This window comes from Pelophylax lessonae, assembly GCF_965119305.1.
Source record: "Pelophylax lessonae genome assembly, chromosome: 10".
NCBI classification, from domain to species: Eukaryota; Metazoa; Chordata; class Amphibia; order Anura; family Ranidae; genus Pelophylax; species Pelophylax lessonae.
The window spans coordinates 167,168,751-167,191,683 of NC_138777.1; the positions used below are offsets into that span (position 1 = coordinate 167,168,751).

The window sequence follows — 22,933 nt, forward strand, 5'->3', positions numbered from 1 at the left end:
GTGCCTCTTTTTTTTTTCTTTACTGTGTGAGCTTTTATTTTGGGGTTTTCTTCCTTCCTCCTTTGGAGCCTGCCCTGTAGACTGAGTAACTGTTCCCAGTCTAACAGGATACATATGCATATGGGAGTCTCTCTTTCTTCTTTCTTCTGATCCTTTTTTGGTGTGGGTCACGATTTTCTCCCTTGCAAGAAATCACTAGGTGGTGGTTTTCTTTTATTGGTGGTTATTGGGCATTCATGGTGGCTTTTTCTTTACTAGGTTAAAGCCACAGTGAAGACAAGAGCCCCAGCATCAAGGAAATGCCCTTCATGCAAGAATCCACTCAGAGATTCCTTGGTGAAGCCACTTTGTAAATCATGTATTGCTGACCTTGTGAAGGAAGAGTCTAGTCAGCAGAATAATGAATTCATGTCCTCATTCAAAGAACTCAGACACCCTGTCCTCAGTTCGTTCTCTGTTATCCAGGACGCCACAAGTTCTTTCAGATTCCCAACAAACGGGTGGAACATCTTCCCAGCCGTCTACTTCTAAGTCTGTAGTGTCAAGTGATTCAGAAGATGAGGGGGAGAGTGCTCTCTGTTCCATCAGGGATTCAGAGGAGGAAGAGAAGGAAGAGGTGGCTAGTTCTTCCAGATACAAATTATCTTTGGAAGAGGTTGATGATTTGCTGAAAGCGATTTACACCACGTTAGAAATCGCAGAAGAAAAGGTGCAAGTTTCACTTCATGACAGAATGTACCAGGGCCTTGAACAGACAAAGCGCAGGGTTTTTCCTGTTCATAAGGTCCTTACGGAATCTATTGAAAAAGAGTGGAAGGACCCAGAGAGGGCCCCTTTTTTTCTCGAAATCCTTAAGAAGGAGATTTCCGTTTGAAGAGGATACGGCGCATCTATGGAACAAGAAGCCCAGAGTGGATGCTGCTTTTTCTCAGGAGTCTCGCTGCACGGATTTGGCGTTCGAAGACATGGGTGTTCTGAAAGACGCCATGGATAAAAGGGCAGATTCTCTCCTAAAAAGGCTTGGGACTCCTCTACGTCCAGCCTTAAGCCGGCCATGGCCTCCACGGTGGTAGCCAGAAATCTTGAGTGCTGGCTCGAACAACTTAAAGGGCATGTGGAGGCTGGAACAGCAAGGAAAGATCTCCTGGATTCATTTCCGCTGCTCCTAAAGGCAGTAAAATATATGGCCGATGCTTCGGCTGAGTCTATCAAAATGTCTGCCAGGTCAGCAGCCCTCGTCAACTCTGCCAGGAGGGCGGTCTGGTTGAAAACCTGGACAGGTGATTCAGCTTCTAAGGTGAAACTCTGTGGTTTACCTTTTGCCGGTGACTTGCTTTTCGGGCCAGAATTGGAAGCAATTCTTGACAGAACGACGGATAAGAAGGCCTTTCCGTCAAAAAAGAAATCGCCTCCTAAAAAGAGATTTCGTTCTGTTCAACAAACCACAGAGGTCGAGAACAAGATCTGAGATCAAGATGGACCTCCCAAAAAGGCAAAGGGAAAGGTGGAGTCCTCTTCAGACCACCTGACCAGGCCAATAAAAGCAAGTGACAACAGTCTTCCAGTGGGAGGAAGGCTGTTATGGTTCCTCCCACGTTGGGAAGAGGTATCCGCAAGCCCCATTGTAAAGAATATAGTGGCTCAAGGATTCAAGCTGGAATTTTCGGAGACACCTCCAAGCAGATTCCATGTTACTCCCCTTCCAAGGGATCTGGAAGAGGCTTCCTCAATGATGTCTCTTTTACAAGAGCTGATTCAACAGGAAGTGATTATCCAAGTCCCCGAGGGGCAACAAGGCCGTGGGTTTTATTCTCAGATCTTTCTAGTGAAAAAACCCCCAGGAAAGTACCGAATGATCCTAAATTTAAAAATCCTGAACAGATCAATTCGGTACAAGCACTTCAGGATGGACACCATCTATTCAGTGACCAAACTGTTGTCCCCAAACTGTTTCATGGCATCCGTGGATCTGAGGGACGCCTAACTGCACATCCCAATAAATCAGGAGTGCCAGAAATTCCTAAGGCTGGCGGTCAATCTGGGGGAATCGGTCTGGCATCTACAGTTCAGGGCCCTCCCCTTTGGCCTCTCATCTTCTCCAAGGGGGTTTACCAAGGTAATGGCGGATGCCCTAGAGCCGTTAAGGCTGAGGGGTATTTCAATTGTCCCTTACCTGGACGATCTGCTAATTTTTGCAGAGTCCAAGAGCCAGGCGTTGGTACACCTTCAGGAGACTCGGGACCACCTAGAGAGTCTGGGGTGGCTCATGAATTTGGAGAAGTCCAACTTGATGCCTTCTCAACAGATAACATTTCTGGGATACAGAATAGATTCGGTCCTCCAGAAGGTGTTTCTACCTCAAGAAAAGATCGAGAAGACTCAGAACGCAGTTGCTCGTTTGCAAACCAATCATCAGGTTACTGTCAGGTCGGCCATGGCAGCTCTGGGCTTGCTCACAGCTGCTATTCCTGCAGTACAGTGGGCAAGACTGCATTCCCGTCTTCTTCCGAGAGACATTCTGCAGAGTTGGTCATATCCGGAATATCTGGAGAAATCCATCAGAATCTCCACGAAAGCAAAGAGATCTCTGTGGTGGAGGAATTCCAGAAATCTGGAAGAAGGTCTGCAATGGACTTTCCAGACGAACAAACGTCTGACAACGGATGCCAGTTCGTGGGGTTGGGGAGCCCACTTGGAAGGTCGGACGATGCAAGGAACATGGTCCAAAGCAGAGTCCAGGAAATCATCCAACTGGCGGGAGTTGAAAGCCATCCTTCTGGGTCTTTGGTCCTTTCAACAGACAGTCAGGGGCCATCATGTGCAAGTTCTGTCGGACAACATGACAGCAGTGGCCTATGTCAAAGCAAGGAGGCACAAGAAGCAGACAGCGATCAGACCTGGCAATACAGCTACTCTCCTGGGCGGAGAAAAATCTAGCCTCTCTGACAGCGGTGCATCTGAAGGGGTCACAAAACCTTCTAGCAGATCTGCTGAGCAGGAAAAAGCGTGTTGGAATCAGAATGGAGTCTGAATCAAGAGGTATTCATGAAGATCGTGGAAGTCTGGGGTCTTCCCCAAATAGATTTGTTCGCTTGTCAACAGAACACCAAAGTCCAAAGATTCTTTTCCCTACACAGGGAGGATCAGGACTGGGGCTTGGATGCTCTAGCCCAACCATGGGACTTCCATTTGTCCTACGCGTTCCCTCCATTCCAACTGATTCCGTTGGTTCTCAAAAAGTTCAGGGAAGAAAAGACCAACTTGATTCTGATTACACCTTACTGGCCAAAGAGACCTTGGTTCGCCCTCCTGCTGAATCTTGCCTCAGAACCTCCCTGGAAACTTCCGTACAGGAAAGATCTTTTGACACAGGGGAACCTAGTGTACCCAGAACTGGACCGCTTACAATTGACAGCGTGGTTACTGAAGAAGACATCTTGAGAGCCAGAGGCCTGTCAGAAAAAGTTATCTCCACCCTTCTCTCCAGCAGGAAGAAGGTGACTAGGGATATTTACTTGAAAGTCTGGAGAAAATACAACTTTTGGTGTTCCAGCAAAAATTTTGAATTAAAAAATTTAATTTCAGTGCTTGAGTTCCTCCATGAGGGAATGGAGAAAGGACTAGCAGCAAGTACTTTAAAGACGCAAGTAGCGGCACTTTCAGTTTTTTTCGAAAAGACTTTGTCCCAAGAGACTCTAATCATTCGTTTTTTCTAGGCATTAGCCCGCAATAGGCCAATAGCCCTTAAAGTGTTTCCCAAATGGGATTTGACCATTGTGTTACAAGGTCTGACTAAGTTTCCTTTTAAACCTTTAAAAGAGGCTTCTCTGAAGAATTTAGTTTTGAAGACTATCTTTTTGATAGCAATTACCTCGGCCAGGAGGATCAGTGAGATCCAGGCCCTCTCAGTTTCAGACCCTTTTTTGACCATTTTTGCAGATCGAGTAGTCCTAAGAACGGACCCAGCCTTTCTTCCAAAGATTGCTTCATCTTTTCATAGATCACAAGAAATTGTCTTACCAACTTTCTCCTCAGCTCCTAGTAATACTCGGGAAGAATCCTTTCATACCTTGGACGTGAGGAGATGTTTACTCCAGTTCCTCCTGGTAACTAAGAAATTTAGAAAGACAAATGCATTATTTGTCATCTTCTCAGGGTCCCGTATAGGAGAAAAAGCATCAAAGAGCACTTTAGGCAAATGGCTCAGATGGGCAATTGAACAGGCTTATGTAGCTCAAGGAGAAGAACCTCCAGAAGGCATCTTGGCGCATTCTACAAGGTCTGTGGCAACCTCATGGGCTGAAAGGGCCGGTGCTTCGCCTGATCAAATCTGCAAGGCAGCTACCTGGTCCAGCTATTCAACCTTTTATTAGACATTACAGGTTGGACTGACTTGTTGTCAGCTCAGGATCAAGCCTTCGGCAGAAAAGTTCTGCAGGCAGTGGTCCCCCCCTAAGTGTAAGTTACTCGCTTATCCTCTCCAGGTGCTGTCCTGAAAGGCGATCTGAGAAAACCTTAGTTACTTACCAGTGACGGTATTTCTAAGAGCCTTTCAGGACAGCAGCAGCTACCCCCCCTTGGTTTTGTTTATAATATAATTTTGTAAATGTTTAACCTGTGGTAGTTTGTTTTCCAGCATGTCGGAGGCTACTCTATGACTGAGGCATGGTGGAAGAGGAGGAGTTTTTTATTTGCAGTGTTTCCTGTGGATTGGGTGGAGCTGCGCTCTCTCTCCTGGTGCTGTCCTGAAAGGCTCTTAGAAATACCGTCACCGGTAAGTAACTAAGGTTTTTTTTTCTAGGTGAGCTCCAGTTGTTCCTGGTGGAGCTCCTTGTTACCTGGTTGGCTACGTATTAGCCTTGGGAAATTACGTTCTTTGCGTTGTCTTTCTCACCTCTCGTGCAGTTACTGCTTTGGGATGTCCCAATGGTCAAGAAGATGTAAAGCTGCGTCTGTCAATGAACAATAGAGAGAACTGGATTTTTGACTTACCGTAAAATCCTTTTCTCTGAAGTTCATTGACAGGCGCAGCACCCGCCCCTCTCTTTGAGTGGAATGGGGTTGTTGTCTTATAAACACTGCTTGCAATGAAACTGAGGGCTGTAGCAGAGTGTGTGGATTTATGCCTGCAGGGGCAGCCCCATAGGCGTGGTGAAAGCTTTTTCCTGCCTAGTGTCCTACTCCTTTAAGGGGCAGCATAACCCAATGGTTATAAGATATGAAGCTGCGTCTGTCAATGAAATTCCGAGAAAAGGATTTTACAGTAAGTCAAAAATCCAGTTTTCCCCATTGAAATCTCGTGTTATCCAAGTGTTCAAAAAATAAAGGAACAGTGTATCAAATCTGCCCTTTGTGTTCTGGTACACTTTTAAGAGGGCCATACATGGGTAATTTGACAAACAGACATTTTGTAAATGGTGTACAAATGATCAGCAAAGGTTTAGAGAAAGTGCTAACATTCCCACCCAGCTGTTATCGATCTGCATGAAAATTGGGTGGGGAGGAACATCCGGATATGTGTACATGATCCTCATTCTCATTTCTTCACTGTGGATGTTCAGTGGGGATGTTGCACCAAGTTTGATGTGACCAAAACAGCGAACAACCAGACCGCCAAATTCAAAACCAGGTCAGGCTGCATGGTCTTCTACATGATCTGCTTAAAGTACAACTGTACCTTTTTTGTACAGTTTTCTGTAAGACCTCATGCATACGGAGCAAAAAACAAACCCTGCTTGTACAGGTGTGTGTTTTTTTTTTTTTTTTTTTTTTTTACCTCTAAAAGCACTTGTTACCTTGTTTTGACCATGCACACATAGGCCTTTATAGAAGTGTTTTTAAAAAAGAGCATTTTACAGGCAGAAAAAAACAGCCAAAGGTTTGTTCTGAGAGGAGCTTTTGAGCAGAAAGAAATGTTGGTGCATAATCGCTTAAATGTATTCCAGATCTTGACCTCTGTATTAGCTGGCAGTTCAAATCCATTCACTGCATCTGATTAGTATGTGTGTGAAGGTATTCATAATGCAGAGGTGTGTCATGAATAAGTGATTGCATCATTACAAGTGTGTTTAAAAGGTGTATTCCTCAGGTAGTGATGCTCCTCGGTGATGCAGTTGATCTGCATGATTTATTGACTGTTGCAGGCACTATTAACAGATTTTAAAGGCTACGTTCACCTTTTTGGAAAAAAAAAAATCATAAATGCACATATTTTTCAAGAAAATGCATTTATGTTGCAGAAGCCTGCAGAGAAATTTCAGAAAAAAGTGCCTCAGGGGTGCAATGTCTGGCTCCTGCAGACACCTACGCCAGCTTTCATGCCGGTACCTCAGTGCAGGCTCTCTGTTAGAAAGTTGGAGGAAGTGTCAATGAATACAAGGGTGTTCATCAGCGCCCTCGCAGTTAGTTCAGAACTACAAGCTATCTGCCACGGTGGCAGATAGTACTCTAGTTTCTTCATTCACAGTTTGCTGCAAATTAATGATGTGGCTGTGCAGACGATGTCTTGCGTAGTTGTTCTGTTTTTCAAAATATGCCAGCGGGAGTTGGGTAGGATCCTCCTCACCTGCTATCACAGAGGAAGGGGTGAGCGGGGGACAAGCTGGAACGTGACACGCACACCTTTAAATAAAAGTATAATTTATTCCAAAGGTGAACTTGGCCTTTAAATTGCAGGCTTTACATTTAATGGTGTAAAGACACAGCACTGTGCAACTTCCATTTTAAAGTTTGAAATGAAGAAATGATAAAGAACTGTTATGAAAAATGCTGTCCATGGCATGTATAAAGAACCGTCAGGCAGGAGCTGTTGGCTATGTGGCGTTCTGTGTGTAGCTGGTATAGGTAACACAGATGCATAACCATTTGATTTGTTTGTTTTAAGACGTCAGCGCAAGCTTGAGCCAGGATCCTCTCAATATCGGGCTTTGCTTGGAAGTGCAAAATTGACTGCTGACAAGCTTGAGATTCAGCTCATCAATGACAAGACCAAGGTAGGTGGATGTTCGTAATGAATAACTTGCTATCTGAATACACAGTTGAAAATTGAAATCCATACTGTATATGAGAACGAGAAACCTGTGCCTGACAACAAAGCCAGGTCCTGGAACTCCAATGAAGCAGCACTATTTGATTGATTTAAATACAATCTTTTGGCTTGTTAATTGGCAGCGAAACTGCAGCACCACACTGAGTCATCTTTCTATTTGCTCTACTGTGTGCCTGTTATCTGTCGGTACATTCGCAAGCAGCATGCTGTTGCCTTCTAATGTGAGCACTGCCTCTGTATGTGCTATTGTTTAGTTCAGGGGTGTCCAAACTTTGGCCCTCCAGTTGTTCAGGAACTACATTTCCCATCACGTCTGTGAATGTCTTGAGTTTTACAAGGCCTCATGGAATGTGTAGTTACGCAACAGCTGGAAGGCTGTAGTTTGGAGGTCCCTGGTTTAGATGATTGCAGGGGACTTCTATAAAGAAAAGTTCAGTTGCTTACACAAGCTGCATTTTCATTAGTAAATCATGTTTGTCTGCTGTACACTGCAGTAAGGTTTTTACATTTCATAATGAGAAGATTTGTGTTAGAGAATGTATAGAATTTTGTATATATTTTCTTTGTTCTTGGCTAAATGGGGTTGAATTACTGAAGGCAAATAGGCTAATTTCCATCATCCAGTCATGTGCAAGCAAAAAAAACGCCATTTTCTCTTACGTCCTCCGACAGTCGCCGCCTCCTCTAAGTCATCACAATTGGGTATTGTCCACCTATCCGTAGGAATAGCTAGGCATATAGACTTAGTCAAAAGACAAAAGGCATTAGCATGTACACACCCACGGGGGCTGTCCCATCTGGTCAATACCCCCCCCTGCATCACCACTCCCAACTCAGTTTTAGTTTGCCTAGCAATCAGGAATAGTCAGGCTCCCTTGTGCTGGGGCTTCAGTCTCAGACTTCCTATATCTTTTATTTGATTTTCTTTGAAAAATTTCAGTTTTTTTTTCTCTCACTTTACTAGCTGTTTATTTTATCAGCTTTAGTGTTAGTTTATTCTTCGGATGAAGATGGATCATGCGGTGCTGGGATTCGGACTGGCCGCCCTGGTTCTCCAGGGCACTGAGGGTCAGATGGACCCCCAGCCCGCCATCGAGCGTTCAGCTATGGTTCGCCCTGGCATTATGAACGACCCATCCCTGTTCGCTGCAGGGATGCAGCCGTGAGGTGGCTACCTCACAGGACTTGTCTGCGATACTGCAGCGTCATGTCCCTGGCTCACGGCACTCCCTGTCAGGAGAGGACAGAGGTTTATCCGTGCATAGAGGCTCCCCCACGCCATCGGTTACAGGTAAGTACTTTTCTGTGTGGGGCCTCTGTCTGGGGTGGCAGTCTGTGTTGCTGTGTGTCCCATGTCTGTGCCTGTGTGACTCCCTGTACGATCCCTGCGGGGTTCGTTTTGTACAAATCTGTATGTTTTTTACTGGGGGTCCCTGTCCCTGTGTCACCTTAGGTGCATGTTTGGGGATACAGACATGAGTGTTGTGCGGCGACCGCTGCGGGGGTATGTTCGCGCGGTCCGCCATGTTTTTTACTGCACATGGATATGGCCCCTCTGGGGCAAGCATACAGATCGTTTTGGCGCCCTCCGCCGCCATTTTGTGGGCTGTAGAACGATCGGTTCGGCCACATGTCGGCGGCCATCTTAGTGAAGCCTCCAATGCATTTCCTATGGGCAGCCATTTTCCCTGAGGTCTGGCTTATAGCTAGCCCCTTCCAGCAGCATTTCCTTTTCCTCTCAGGCAGCAAGGACACAGGTAGCAACGATCTGCGGGCTCTGCACTGCATCTCTCTGTCTTCTTCTGTATACTGCTTCTGGCTCAGTTTTCTTTCTCCTTTTGGGGGTCTTCATAGCTGTGACAGTGGCGGTGGGCTGCGCACTCCGCAGCGCTGTTTAAGGGGACAGTACATCATTTTTTGCACTGTAATTTTTTTCTTGACTTGAGCCATGGATTCTCAGGAAAGCAAGTTTCCTCCAGCTTTAGTGGGGGGCCCCAGTTCTCCTGTGGCTCCGCTGCGACCTGATCTGGCTGCTGTGGTTGCGACTTTAGTGGCAAATATGGAAATGCTGATGTCTGAACGGGCTGCGAGGAAACGGCCCAGGCTGTCTCTCTCTCTTCTGATTTAGATGGGGATATGGCTGCTGCTGCTGCTGCAAGCGTGCCCTTTTCAGGGTCCCGCTCTTCCTTGGACCCCCCGGGGTCTGAGGGGGAGGCTGAAATTGAGGGTGTTGACACATCCTCCCCTGGGTCACCTGAAGAACGGGCGACCATGGATGAGTTGATTGTTTCTGTGAAAGAAACCTTGCATTTAGAGAATGAGCCTAATCCTCCGGGCGTTGTGTCCTCCTTTGGGACGCACAGGGCCCGCAAGTCTGCGCAGGTTTTTCCCTGCCCAGCTGAATTTCATTACACGGTTAATGAAATGTGGCGCACGTTGAAACGTCCATTCGTGGTGCCTAGTCGGTTCAAATTGCTTTATCCTTTTGCGCCGGCTACGGAATCGCGTTGGTGTGTGCCTCCACAGGTAGATCACACTGTGGCCGTGCTGAACAAGGCTACCTTGGTTCCTACTGAGGATACTCCGGTTTTCTGGGATCCCACGGACCGGCGGTTGGAGTCTCTAGCCCGCCATTCCTATACGGTGGCGGGCTCGTTGCTCAAACCCATTTTCGCGTCCGTTATGGTGGCTCAGGCGGTAGCTGATTGGATCAAGGTGCTCAGAAGCAACCTAGTGTCTGATGACGTGCCGCCTGCCCGACTGGAAATGGTGGACCAGATCCACCAAGGAGTCATGTATTTGTGTGATGCAGCCTTAAATGAGGCCCCCTTGGTGGCTTGCCTCGAGTGTCGCGGTGCTTAACCGGCGACTGATATGGCTGAAGAGCTGGTCGGCCGACCAGTCCTCACGGAAAACAGTTGCTGATTTTCCCTATGCTGGCTCTCGACTTTTTGGCGAGGCGTTGGATACCCTGGTGAAGGGCGTCACGAGGGGCAAGAGCACTATGCTGCCCCAGAACCCGAAGAACAAGTCTTTCCGTGGCAAGCGGGGTTCTGTGCCTAGATCACATCAGGGGTCCTTTCGTGCCTTTCGGAACCAATCCAAGGGCAAGCCCTTCAAGGCCCAGAGCAACCAGAAGAAGCCCTGGGCGGGTAAGCAGAAGGCCGGCAACACCGGCTCGGCGGGACAATCCGCCTCTGCCTGAAGGGGCGCCCTCACCCATTTCAGGGGTGGGGGGACGTTTGCGCGGTTTCCTTCAACCTTGGCTGCTCCGGATATCGGACAGGTGGGTCCAGGAAATCGTTCGATCAGGTTACAAGATTGAATTCCTTTCCAGGCCGGCGGACAGATTCTTTCCCTCCAATCTCCATCTGCTTCTGGGGCGTCTGCAGGATTTGCATCGGGCGGTGCAGGACCTGCTTGCTCAGGGAGTGATTGTCCCGGTGCCTCATCGCGACAGGTTTCAGGGGTTCTATTCGAATCTGTTCACTGTGCCCAGGAAGGAGGGCAAAGTGCGTCCTATTCTGGACCTGAAAGCGCTGAACCGCTTTGTGCGTGTTCGAGTTTCGAATGGAGTCTCTCCGTTCGGTTGTGGCCTCCTTGAGTCCGGGAGAATTCCTGGCTTCGATAGATCTGAAGGATGCGTACCTGCACATCCCCATTTTCAAGGGTCATCAGCGGTACCTTCGGTTTGCTATCGCAGAGGACCACTACCAGTTTGTGGCGTTACCTTTCGGTCTCGCTTCGGCTCCAAGGGTCTTCACCAAGGTGTACGCACCGGTCCTGGGCCTGCTACGGGCCCAGGGCATTGCGGTTCTGGGGTACCTGGACGATCTGCTTCTGAGATCGAGGGACAGCCAGGACCTTATGCGCGACCTGTCCATCACGGTACAGACGCTCCAGGAGTTCGGATGGACCATCAACGTTCAGAAATCAGCGTTGTCTCAGTCGATTCGCCTTCCCTATCTGGGAATGGTTCTGGACTCTGCTCAGGCAAAGGTGTTCTTGCCGGAGGACAAGCTCCGGACTTTGCGGGACGAACTCAGGTCCCTCAGGGACAATCCGTCCTCGTCACTCAGGACCTGCATGTGGGGCCTGGGGTTGATGGTGTCGGCCTTCGAGGCGATTCCCTTTGCCCAGTTCCACACGCGGGCTCTCCAGACGGAGATCCTGGCCAGGTGGGACAGGCTTCCTCAGTCCTTGGATCTGGATGTCTCCTTGAGTCGCCAGACCAGATTGGCTCTTCTGTGGTGGATCCAGTCCCCGGCGGTGGCGAAAGGCAAGTCCTTCCGCCCGGTGGTGTGGACAGTGGTTACCACGGCCGCCAGCCTGTCGGGCTGGGGTGGAGTCCTGGGCAACCTGTCTGCCCAGGGCACTTGGTCAGAGGAGGAATCCTCTCCCCCAATGTGCTGGAACTAAGAGCAATAAAACTGTCTCTTCCAGTGGTCGGACCGTCTCCAGGGCCTGCCCGTTCGCGTACAGACGGACAATGCTACCGCGGTGGCTTACATCAACCACCAGGGGGGCACCAGGAGTGCTCGAGCGGCCCGGGAGGTGACCGATATTCTGTCTTGGGCCGAGACTCATGTCCCGGTGATCTTGGCAGTTCACATTCTGGGTGTGGAAAATTGGCAGGCCGACTATCTGAGCCGCCAGACCCTGGACCAGGGGGAATGGTCCCTGCACCCGGAGGTCTTTCAGATGCTGTGTGCGAAGTGGGGATCCCCAGATGTGGATCTATTCGCATCCCGGCTAAACCGAAAGGTGGAAAGCTTCGTGGCAAGAACGCGCGATCCGTTGGCGGACGCCTCGGATGCGTTGGTGGCCCCTTGGCATCAGTATCGTCTGATGTACGCCTTTCCTCCGATTCAGTTACTGTCCCGGTTCCTTCGCAGATTGGTCTCGGAAACCGCACATGGTGATTCTGGTGGCACCGGACTGGCCTCGCCAGTCCTGGTATGCCGACGTTGTTCACTTGGCAGTGGCGCCTGCCTCTGCGGGAAGATCTTCTGTCTCAAGGTCCGATCTTCCACCCTGCTTTACGGTCGCTGGCTTTAATGGCTTGGCTGTTGAGACCCAGGTCTTGAAGGATAAGGGTCTATCTCCTGAGGTTATTCCTACCCTGATCAAGGCTAGGAAAGCTTCCTCTGGTAAGATCTATTGCCATACCTGGAAGGCCTACTTCACCTGGTGTGAGTCCAGGGGGTTTTCCCCTCGTTCTTACTCGGTGTCGAATCTTGGCTTTTCTCCAGTCTGGAGTGGATCAGTGCCTGGCGCTGGCCACAAAGGGCCAGGTGTCAGCACTGGCGGTCCTTTTCCAATGCCCTGTGGCGTCTCATTCCTTGGTGCGCACATTCATTCAGGGTGTGCGACATTTGGCTCCTCCCAGAAAGAAGCCTTTACCTCCATGGGACTTGAATTTGGTCCTGTCCGCATTGCAGCGTGCTCCCTTCGAGAATATCAGGGAGATATCGTTGCCTCTGCTGTCAAAAGGTTGCTTTTCTTGTGGCGATCACTTCGGCTCGCAGAGTGTCGGAGCTGGCGGCGTTGTCTTGCCGCTCCCCTTACTTGATAATTCACAGGGATAAGGTGGTTTTGCGACCACCCCCATCCTTCCTTCCCAAGGTGATCTCTTATTATCACCTTAATGAGGACATTGTCCTGCCTTCGCTTTGTACAAAGCCTAAACATCCAAAGGAGATTGCCTTGCATTCTTTGGATGTTGTTAGGGCGATCAGGGTTTACCTGAAGTCTACGGAATCCTTTCGGAAGACAGATTCCCTCTTTGTCCTTCCTGAGGGACCTCGGAAGGGCATGGCTGCGTCCGCAGCGACTATTGCCAAATGGTTCAGACAGACCATTGAACAGGCTTACGCCTTGAAGGAACGGGTTCCGCCCTTCCCTGTTAAGGCGCACTCTACCAGGTCTTTGAGTACTTCCTGGGCCTATTGGCATCGGGCCTCGGTGGCCCAGGTGTGCAAGGCGGCGACTTGGTCGTCGGTGCACACCTTTTCCAAGTTCTACAAAGTAGACGTTCTAGCATCGGCTGATGCTTCCTTTGGCCGCAAAGTTCTCAGTGCCCTTGTTTTTTTCCCTGGGTCCCTGGCTGTTGGCATTTGCTTTCCTGGGCTGTTGCTCCTGTTGAGCATTGTTTGTTACTGTTGCCCAGTTGGTTCTTACAGTGCATGTAAGATTCCTTTCTCTGATGTGGGTACTGCGTTGCCTTTTCTACGGTTGCGTCTCCCACCCCTCATGTCTATACTGCTTTGGGACATCCCAATTGTGATGACTTAGAGGAGGCGGCGACTGTCGGAGGACGTAAGAGAAAACTGAATTTTTGTAAAATCTTACCTGTAAAATTCCTTTCTGTGAGTCCTCCGACAGTCGCCGCCCCCCGCCCCTCTTTTTGGGGTTCTTATTACCTACTGCTATGCTACCAAACTGAGTTGGGAGTGGTGATGCAGGGGGGGTATTGACCAGATGGGACAGCCCCCGTGGGTGTGTACATGCTAATGCCTTTTGTCTTTTGACTAAGTCTATATGCCTAGCTATTCCTACGGATAGGTGGACAATACACAATTGTGATGACTTAGAGGAGGCGGCGACTGTCGGAGGACTCAGAGAAAGGAATTTTACAGGTAAGATTTTACAAAAATTCAGTTTTTTGTTTTCATTGCACCTGATTGGTTACTCTTATCTAAGTGAAAATTAACCACATTCACTAAGTTTCTGGGAAAAATTAGTGCAGCTGCACTTGCAAAGTGCAGTCTATTTGCCTTTAGTAAATGTCTTTCAGGCATCCTTTGATTTGTCAAAGGCCTGTTTGTACAGCTTGGTAGCTCAAGCCAAAATTTACAAACCTGAATGCCTTCCCATTTAGATGGCTCTATTTGGAGCTTCTCGTAGGCAAATCTGAGAAGAAAACTCACTTGCTGTACCTTCCTTGCAGAAAACGTTTAATGCTATAATGCTAATGAAATCCTGTTTCATGGATGTACCATTTTGTTAAGTATTTATTTTGTAAAACCTGTTTTTTTAATTGGGCTAGAAAACCATTTATAAAAGTATCTTGTATCAAAGGATTATGTACCAACATTTGAAACAAAAAAAAAATTTAAGTGCAGCGCTCACTAGTGGTGAAAACCTAATATATATTCAAACAAATACTGTAATAACCTCAGGGAAAGCATGTGTCAGTGCCGTTGCATCATAATAGTCCTACTTTTTAAAATTATTCAATACTGTCCTTTTTTAAAATGTGCCCCAAATGAATGCAATGCGCAGTTCAATGTCCAATCTTGATATATACTGTTCTTAATGGATTCCACGTGGAATATATTGCCATACACTACCACTTTGTGTCCCTTTTGCAAATGTATTAAGATGCTTACCATAGGATAGGTCCATACAGCATCTTTCCCCTTTACACTCGCACACACAGGTTGGTCTCCTACACTGCACAGTAGGTCCTGTTAAATCCAGAACTTCTCTTAAAGAGAAGAGGTGTTGGTTTTTTATTAGAAAAAAAAAAAAAAAAAAACTTGCCTAGGTGGATGCAGCATCGGTCCGAAGAACTGAATGATCAAACACCGCTGATCGCTCGGTTCTCAGAGCTCCGCAGCAGAGAGCTGATGACTGTCAGTCACTGCTGTCTGCTCTAAAACTCCAAGGATTCTTGACAGATCCTGACTATATGGTCGTGCTCTTTCCCCAGCCTGGACCGGCTCTGTGATGTCAGCCAACAGCTTTGGCTGTACTTCGCCTTTTAAACAAATGTTCATACATTCTTTAGCTTTTTGTGCAGGAGGGCAATTTTATATAATTTGTCACTTAACATTCTAAACCATTATATGCACTTCATCTTTAGCATTCTAACAGTGCGCTCTCTAAATTAATTGCTTTTTGGTTACTATTTGAGTCCTGTTCATATTGAAATTTTAGAAACTGCTTATAGCTAGATTTTGTTTCTGGAGTGCTGGAAACTTGTGTTTTGACTCATTGAAAGGGTGTCGGAGAATTCACTGTTAGGGAGAATTTTGAACAAGTGCCCCTTTATGTTGTCCTAGGTCTCTCTTCTGCTGGAAGTCTTTGGATTACATGGAAATATGACACGCATTAAGATTAATGAGCTTAAGCCTCTAAAACCTAGATATGAGGTTCCTGATGTGTTGGTTGGGACGCCCACTCCTGAAAAGTAAGTAGATGGCTTTGTGGCCTCTATGTATGTATGTATGTATGTATGTATGTTTTCCCCTCATGCTACTAACTGAATTTACCAGCATATTTGAGTTGTATGTTGCTATAGCTCTATATACCTGTAAGATTTCGGGTGTGCATTTTATATTGCTCTCGTTACAGCCTGCAGGTGACTGGGCAAGATGACAACACTCTAGAGGTATCCTTGGGAGGTGGTGGTGGTAACAAGCTCCTGGTGACAGGATCACCTTTTCGTCTGGATATCCTCTCAGGCCAAGACTTAGTACTGAGTGTCAATTCTCGAGGGCTTCTTTATTTTGAACAGCTACGAGCAAGGAAGGACACGTAAGTAACACTTGGTGTTATGTGATTTTTGGAGTGATCATCGGGGAGGGGCAATTGTTAAGCGGGCTGCATTCCTTAAGTGTAGCTATAAAATTCAAATATATGAAGATGATTGGAGGGGTGAGGGTTGGCCTTTTTCCCAGGGATTGAAACTGAAATGTGTTTTTCTTTCTTTTTTGCTTTTTGCTCTATGCCCCATCTTTCTTTCCTCTTCTATTCCTGCCCTATCACCTCCCAGTCTCTCGGCCAAAGTTAGTAGCGCTGTCGGTAACATGTGGCATAAGGTGAAGAATCTTTTCTCTAGGTAATCCCATTTACATACACTGATACTTCCCACCTACATAGATTGAAACACTTGAATAATAAACATAATTTATAATCGTAATTACAAACTTGGCTTAACTTTCTGAATCTTTCTAACTGTGAGATGATATAGCCAAATGATATGGGGACTTGGGTAGTAAAACTCCAAAACACTATGATGAAAGAGCTTTCTGTGTTGCCCCTACCAACCACAAAGCTTCTTTTTTTTTTTTTTTTTTTTTTTTTTAGGATAAAAAAAAAAGGAATGTGGTTTTTATGAGCAGGGGGGGGTTCTTTCAGACACTTTCATTTTATAAGGCTGTAATTGGCTTATTATTTGGAAAGTGAAACTGACCTGAAAGATTGGGGACAGAAATAAACAGGTATACCTGATTCTAAAAGCCGCACACAATACAGCAAGGTTTTGGATGTTCAGCCTAATCTTAACATCTCTGCAATGGGAAAAGCTATTCTATTCATTATTTAAATGGTTTTGGTGTTGGATCCCAACTTCCTTTTGTATATTCTGTAAAATTTAGATAGTGACCTTCCAACAGCCACTGTGTGTGTGCAACTTTATACACCTCTATTGATTCTATACTATGTAGTGACAATAGCTAGGGATAATGTAACTATCACCACAGCTGTTGCATAGTTGTAGAACCTTTACCCCCTTACATCTTATACCCCTATCCTCTTCTAATCCTTTCCCTCCTCTTTCTCCCTCGCCTCTGCTCCCATCTATCCCATCCTCCCTGGAAGCGTCACTCCTCACCCCTCGTCTCTGTTCGGCTTGTAGTGACTCAGAAAAGACCGATGCTGCTTCAGAAAGCGATGGCGAAATTCCTGGAGAGGAGGAAGTTGTGAAAGAGGAGGAAAACAAGAAGGTGAGACTATGTGGATGTGAAAAACAATATAAGGATTGGAGATGAAAATGTTGAGAGAGTTATTTTGTGGCTATAGCAACCCTAGATCTTGACTCAATATTTTGGTATGTGTGTGGTGTTTTGCAGTATAACATAGTAAAACCAAACAAAGACTGGCTAATCTAGCCAACACGATGGTCGCTTTTTCATTTGTAAGTTTCTTAGTTTCTAAAGGGTTAGTTCATCTTTACGCAGGAGGAGTGGCGGTGATCGCTGCCGGCCTCCCGAAAATGTCGGAGAAACTGACAGAAGACCTGCCTGCTTATGTAAACAAAGCAGACGGGTTTTCTGTCACAAAGGCAGAGAGAGATCATGGGTTTAAGCTTAGCTGAAACTCCGATCTCTCTGTGCCTGTCAGAGCCCCCCCCCCCCCAGTCAGTAAGCACAGTTAGGCATACATTAACCCCCTCTGATCACCCCCAGTGTTAACCCCCTTCCCTGCCAGTGTCCTTTATACAGTAGCAGTGCATATTATTTAGCACTGATTACTGTCTTAATATCACTGGTCACCACAAAGTATAAAAAATGTTGGTTAGGCTTCTCAGCCTATTTGTTAAGATTAAGTGTAGAATATCAAGCTTAAAATCCTATTTCTCTTTTGTTCATCGACTGACACAGCACTCCAAAAAATCATAACTACTGGGTTATGTTGCCTCATCCAGGAGTACGACTAGGCTCCACAAAAAAAAAACACCTGGCTACCCCCATGGGCCATCCTCAGCTTGGTATATATGTTTACCAGAGGTGGGGGACTTGAGTTACATGACTTAGTCACCTGTTTGAGGACTTGAGACTTGCTTGACTAAAATTAAAAAAAGACTCGACTTGACTTTGACTTGGTATTCATGACTTGAGACTTGACTTTGACTTGAGACATATGACTCAAAATGACTTTACTTTAAGCTATTTAATATTTGCATTTTCTCAAGATGTGTTAAAGCAAAATTAATGTGCCTGTTATGTTTCGGACACCTCAGTGTGTTCTGATTTTTAGGACACTGGCTGTTTAACAATTGAAATACTTAACATGTTTTTTGTGGCTGTGCTGTTGAAACATGACTGGACGAAGGATTTTGAGCTCTTTTGGCATTCAAAGTGTTTCTTTAATATGCCAAGAAAAAAGCACTAAGCAGTTTTGTTAATGTTGAAAATAAAACAAAACCTTTCCTGACCACTGACTTTTAACTGATTTAAATGTGAAAATTGGGGTAGATCAGTATTTTCACTTGATTTGTGACTTGACCAAAATAAATGACTTGACTTGCTTGACTTCTAGCAGGGACTCGATTTAACTTGCTTTTCGCCACAGTAACTTGGGACTTGCTTGAGACTTGAAGGTTAAGACTTGAGACTTGCTTGTGACTTGCACTTGTGTGACTTACTCCCATGTCTGATGTTTACTATGGCTGGTTTGGCATTGTGGCCAGTCTTTGCCTCAGCCCTGATGTCTCAGACCCTAACTGAATGGACCAAGCTTTTGCACCAGGGCCTGGAGGTGAGCATGTCCCCCCCGCTTATGTTGATTTAGCGGACCAGTTGGTTCATGGGCTGCAGTTTATTTGTGATACAGCTCCTGTGCTGTCTAAACTTTTCTGTTTCAGCGGTGGTGATTAGGTGCGTGCTGTGGCTTAATTGGTCTGCAGACCAAGCCTCTAAGAAGGAATCTCATTGATCTGCCCTTTCAAGGTGATCGCCTGTTTAGGGCTTCCCTGGATGACATCATTAACCTTCCTAGAGGTATTCCCGAGTGTGGCTCGGGGTTAAATTTCAGTGGCAAAAGCGGTAACCCCGAGCCACACTCGGGGTACCGCCAGAAGCATCGCTGGATCCTGAGAGAGGGGTTACTTACCTTTTCCCCGGGATCCAGCGATGTATCCGGGCAGTGTGCGGCGGCGGATCTTCCTCCCGATGCTCTGTGTGCCCCGGCTTCCGTCTCCTGCGACGTGACGATCGCAGGGGGGTGGAACCGGCGGCAAATTTGAAAAGTTAACAGCACAAACACACCGATACACTGTAATCCTATTGGATTACATAAAATAAATTGACCTTAGATTGCCCCCCAGTGCTTTCTCCTGCATTTTTCCTGTACTTTTTTGTCTGGATACTGCAGAGCGACCATGGCATCAAAAAAGCGCGCCGCCACCTCAAAAGCGGTATATGACCTGCTGGAGAACAACGATACAGAATCGTTTGAAGAATGGAGTGATAGCGATTCGTAGGGAAGTTCGTCATCGGACGCAGAAAGCGATTTCAGCGATGATCCTGCGACTGTGCCCAGCGATGTGCGGACTTGGTGCTCGATCGACTGCGGTACGGAGCACGTAGCGCCCCTAAGGTTTTCGTTTACTGGAGTACCTGGTATCAAAGTGGATGTTGAGGATGACAACCCCTTGGCATACCTCCAACTCTTTTTGACCGATGAGGTTATTGAAAAGATTGTTTTGGAAACTAATCGGTACCAGGAGCAACAAGCTGCAGCTTTGGAGGTTTTCGAGGAGGATGTGGGAACCAGTGACCAAAGAGGACATCTGGAAGTTTCTGGGCCTAATTATTCTGCAGGGAGTGGTGGGGAAACCCCTGCAGAAGTGGTATTGGACCACCAACAAATTACTGGCCACTCCTTTTTTTGACACGGTCATGTCGGAATACAAATTTTTGCTCATTATGGAAGTATTTGCACTTTACAAATAATGACGAATTTGACGAGACTTCTCATCCAGCTCCAAAACTCAAAAAGATTAGGGACGTTTATCAAATCATTTTGAAAAATTTCCAGCAGTCCTATGTGCCAGATAGAGACCTTTGTATAGACGAACGTCTAATGGCCTATAAAGGAAGACTCCGCTGGATACAGAATATTGCGTCCAAGAGAGAACGCTTTGGCATAAAGTCATTTATGCTGTGTGAATCCAGCTCTGGATACATTTGGAATTTGTTCCTATACACCGGGAAAGGAACCAAATTCAACGAAAGGTTCAGCAGCTATTGAATGGCAACCGCTTCAGTTCTTACGCTGATTGAGCCATTGCTGAATCAGGGGTACTGTGTCCTGAGTTCCTTCTTCAAAACAAGACTGATGCGTATGGGACCGTTGGAGCTAACCGGTGTGACATGCCCCCCACCTTTGCCAACAACAAGCTCAAGGCAGGAGAAAGTTGATGGCGCGACAAAAAAAGATGTGTGCCTGATGAGTACCATTCACAACATCTCTACTCTCATGGTACACACAAAAGGGGGAAAAGATGTAATGAAACCACAACTGGTGATGGATTACAATAACACCATGGGAGGTGTGGACAGAGCTGACCAGGCCATGACATTTTTTCCGGCAATGCGGAAACAACAAAAAAAAATATTCAGGTATCTTCTTGAATAATGTTTGTGGAACGCATTTATTCTCCTAAAAAAGAGTGACAGGCCTGTGGTTCATGCGGACTTTGTTTGGAAAATTGCCGAACTGATATTTCTCAGGCACCAAACACCAACGGCTGTAAATAGATCCGGACGCCGTGCTGCTGTTGTTGTGAACCCTGAACGCCTGACCGGTCGTCCCTTTATGGACCACATTCCACCAACGGAAAAGAAGCCTGCACCCACAAGGATGTGTGTGGTTTGCTGTTCAAACGTGACGACACTGGAAGGAAAATCCGTAAAGAAACGCGGTACTATTGTCCTGATTGGTGACGTTGGACTTTGTGCTATACCCTGTTTTAAAATTTTCCATACCCGGGACGTTTACTTAATATGACTTCTAATATTGCATCCTTGCATCTGTATGGCTGAATTTGCATCGCACAGATATCGCATGTGATTTTCAGAGCAGTGCACTCCAAATCGCATATGAATCGGGACTAAAGGCTATATTTTTAATTTTTTTTTTTTTTTTTTTTTAGGATTACTTTATGTGCACTATTGTTTGTTGGCCCTACTAAGTAAGGGTACAAATGGGGTATTGTCATGAATGTCAGGAGTAGAACTTATTTTGCAACTAACCCATATCAACACTAAAAAAACCTTGGTTCTGACATTAAGATTTGTTTTACTTCCAGGTGTTAGGGCGTTAATAATGGACTTTAAGGACTCCCATTACAAAAATAGCAATGAGTCTTGTTTTAAAGGACAAGTTGATAATTACTAAGACGGTGATTTCAGCAGCTATTTTGTGTCTGCACAGACAGTCGGTGATCTCTAATGTTAGAACCCACCCCTGTATTTTCCGTGAGATCTTTTTCTCCTCCCTTAAGAAGTTTGTGAAGTCTGACAGATTTTCTAAATGTGTGATGTGGCTGAAAAGGAATAAAAACAAGACTTGTACCGAGTCGATAAATGGGTGTAGCAATTGAATATTGTGAGATATTGAAAAGTGGTAAAATGAAAGATATATATACTGTACATAGTTTTAGCTTTAGACTGCATTTAATTCATGTAAGATTTTGCCAAATGCACTATTTTTTGGCAGGAAGAAGAGGATGAACCTGGAATGTGGGAAGAAACTTTTAAGACTCACACAGACAGCAAGCCTAATGGTAAGAAGGTTTATGGTGATGATGAATGCATTCAAGGTGTGCAGTGTGATTGAGAAAAAAAAAAAAGATATATTGTATAACTGCACATACACTTCACTCATGCATATTAGGAGAAAATAGAATCATTCTAATGAGCGTGACATGAACTAAAATGTTCACTCTTTAACATGGGATCGTACATTTGTTTTTGGGGTTTTTTTTTTTTTTTAACTTGCATAACTGACCAAAGCACAGCAACATCATGCACACTATATATGCATTTATCAATTAAAGTAAAACGATCATATTTAGGGTCTATGTATAGTCTTGCCAAGGGCCACACTGCTGCACAAAAAAAGGCTTTGTCGAATGGCTTAATGCCGCAGAGAAAACTCTACTGCAGGCTGTACAACATGGATGGTTTGAAAAAGTGTAGACCTTGTGGACACTCACTGTGGTGCCTAGTGGATATTGGTATTAGCGTAATTAAGGCTTCATTCACATGAAAGTTTAGCTGCGGCCAGGGGTGCAAATACAAGGGTGCCATTACTGTCTAAAGAAAATGCTAGCTGCCTGGCTGTGTCGGACTTAAAGGAGAAGTGCAGCCAAAGCTTGGTTGCCTGTACTTCTGTGGCTCACAGGAGTACAGTTTGCGCTGACTCTTGTTCTGGGGACAGCCAGCTGACGTCAAAGCCGGTCCAGGGCAAAATCACCTCAATGAAGTGGGAAATTCTCGCCTGCATGCATAGGCTCCTCATCAGGGAGCCCAGCTGTCAGTTCTTGTAGCTGGCCCCTTGATAACACAATACACTCGCATAATCATGGGGCTAGCTGCATGAACCAGAGAGACAGCTTGTTCTAATGACGTGAAAATGGCAGTACAGGACCTGGTTGTGTCGCTGCAGATCATTACAGAACACTGCTGGATTCATTGGGGGTGTGAGTGTTTTATTAAGCATAACTTGGCAAAGCAGGTAAGAGGGTATTCCAATCCCTTTTAACTGGAGGACACTTGTCAATATACACATTAACCCACTCGTGTCCTAGTTTTGTTGCTTTCTTTCCACTTAGTGTGAAAGTGGATGTAAGGGCTGAAAACCACCTGTGTGCAGCACCCCCCCCCCCCCCCCCCACACCAAACTCCCCTTAACTTACCAGAGCCCCATCCCAATCAAGTAATGTGCACGAGAGCAGAGGATCTCCTGGGTCTCTCCCTCACTGGCTGACACACCCCAGTGGGTGCCTGCTGTCAATCAGTGAGCAGGGGGCGGGGCTGAGCTGCACTCTGTGTTGTATGGGGTGAGGGGCTTGCTTTGGGGGCACTCAACAAGGGAAAGGGGCCAGGAGTGCCAGTGGGGGACATGCGAGGAGGATCGGGGCAGCTCTGTGCAAAAAAAGTTATGATCAGGGCTGATGTTGGAAATCAAAGGACCCCGTACAGCCTACCTAACAACTATTTATTTATTTTTAAACGGGGGGGGGGGGGGGTGGTTAGTGGCTGAATGAAATATCAGGAGTCTAAACCGACCCCTAACATGTCACCTATTAGACAGAGAGAGGAATTAATTACAGCTTTTTCAGTTCCTTTCTCTGTAGCCTCAGCTGCACTG

At 46.3% G+C, this 22,933-nt stretch overlaps 1 protein-coding gene across 3 annotated transcripts in view; it reads left to right on the forward strand.

Moving 5' to 3' along the window:
* Positions 1 to 22,933, forward strand: part of GANAB (glucosidase II alpha subunit) — a 160,882-nt gene that overhangs the window by 96,863 nt on the left and 41,086 nt on the right. For 2 of the 3 annotated variants that reach the window (XM_082270775.1, XM_082270776.1), the window contains exons 3-8: positions 6,884 to 6,992; positions 15,115 to 15,242; positions 15,407 to 15,589; positions 15,828 to 15,893; positions 16,692 to 16,779; positions 21,278 to 21,344. In XM_082270775.1, the coding sequence (XP_082126901.1) occupies positions 6,884 to 6,992; positions 15,115 to 15,242; positions 15,407 to 15,589; positions 15,828 to 15,893; positions 16,692 to 16,779; positions 21,278 to 21,344 (641 nt within the window). The remainder of the gene's footprint in view (positions 1 to 6,883; positions 6,993 to 15,114; positions 15,243 to 15,406; positions 15,590 to 15,827; positions 15,894 to 16,691; positions 16,780 to 21,277; positions 21,345 to 22,933) is intronic. The other variant, XM_082270777.1, reaches the window with a different exon arrangement.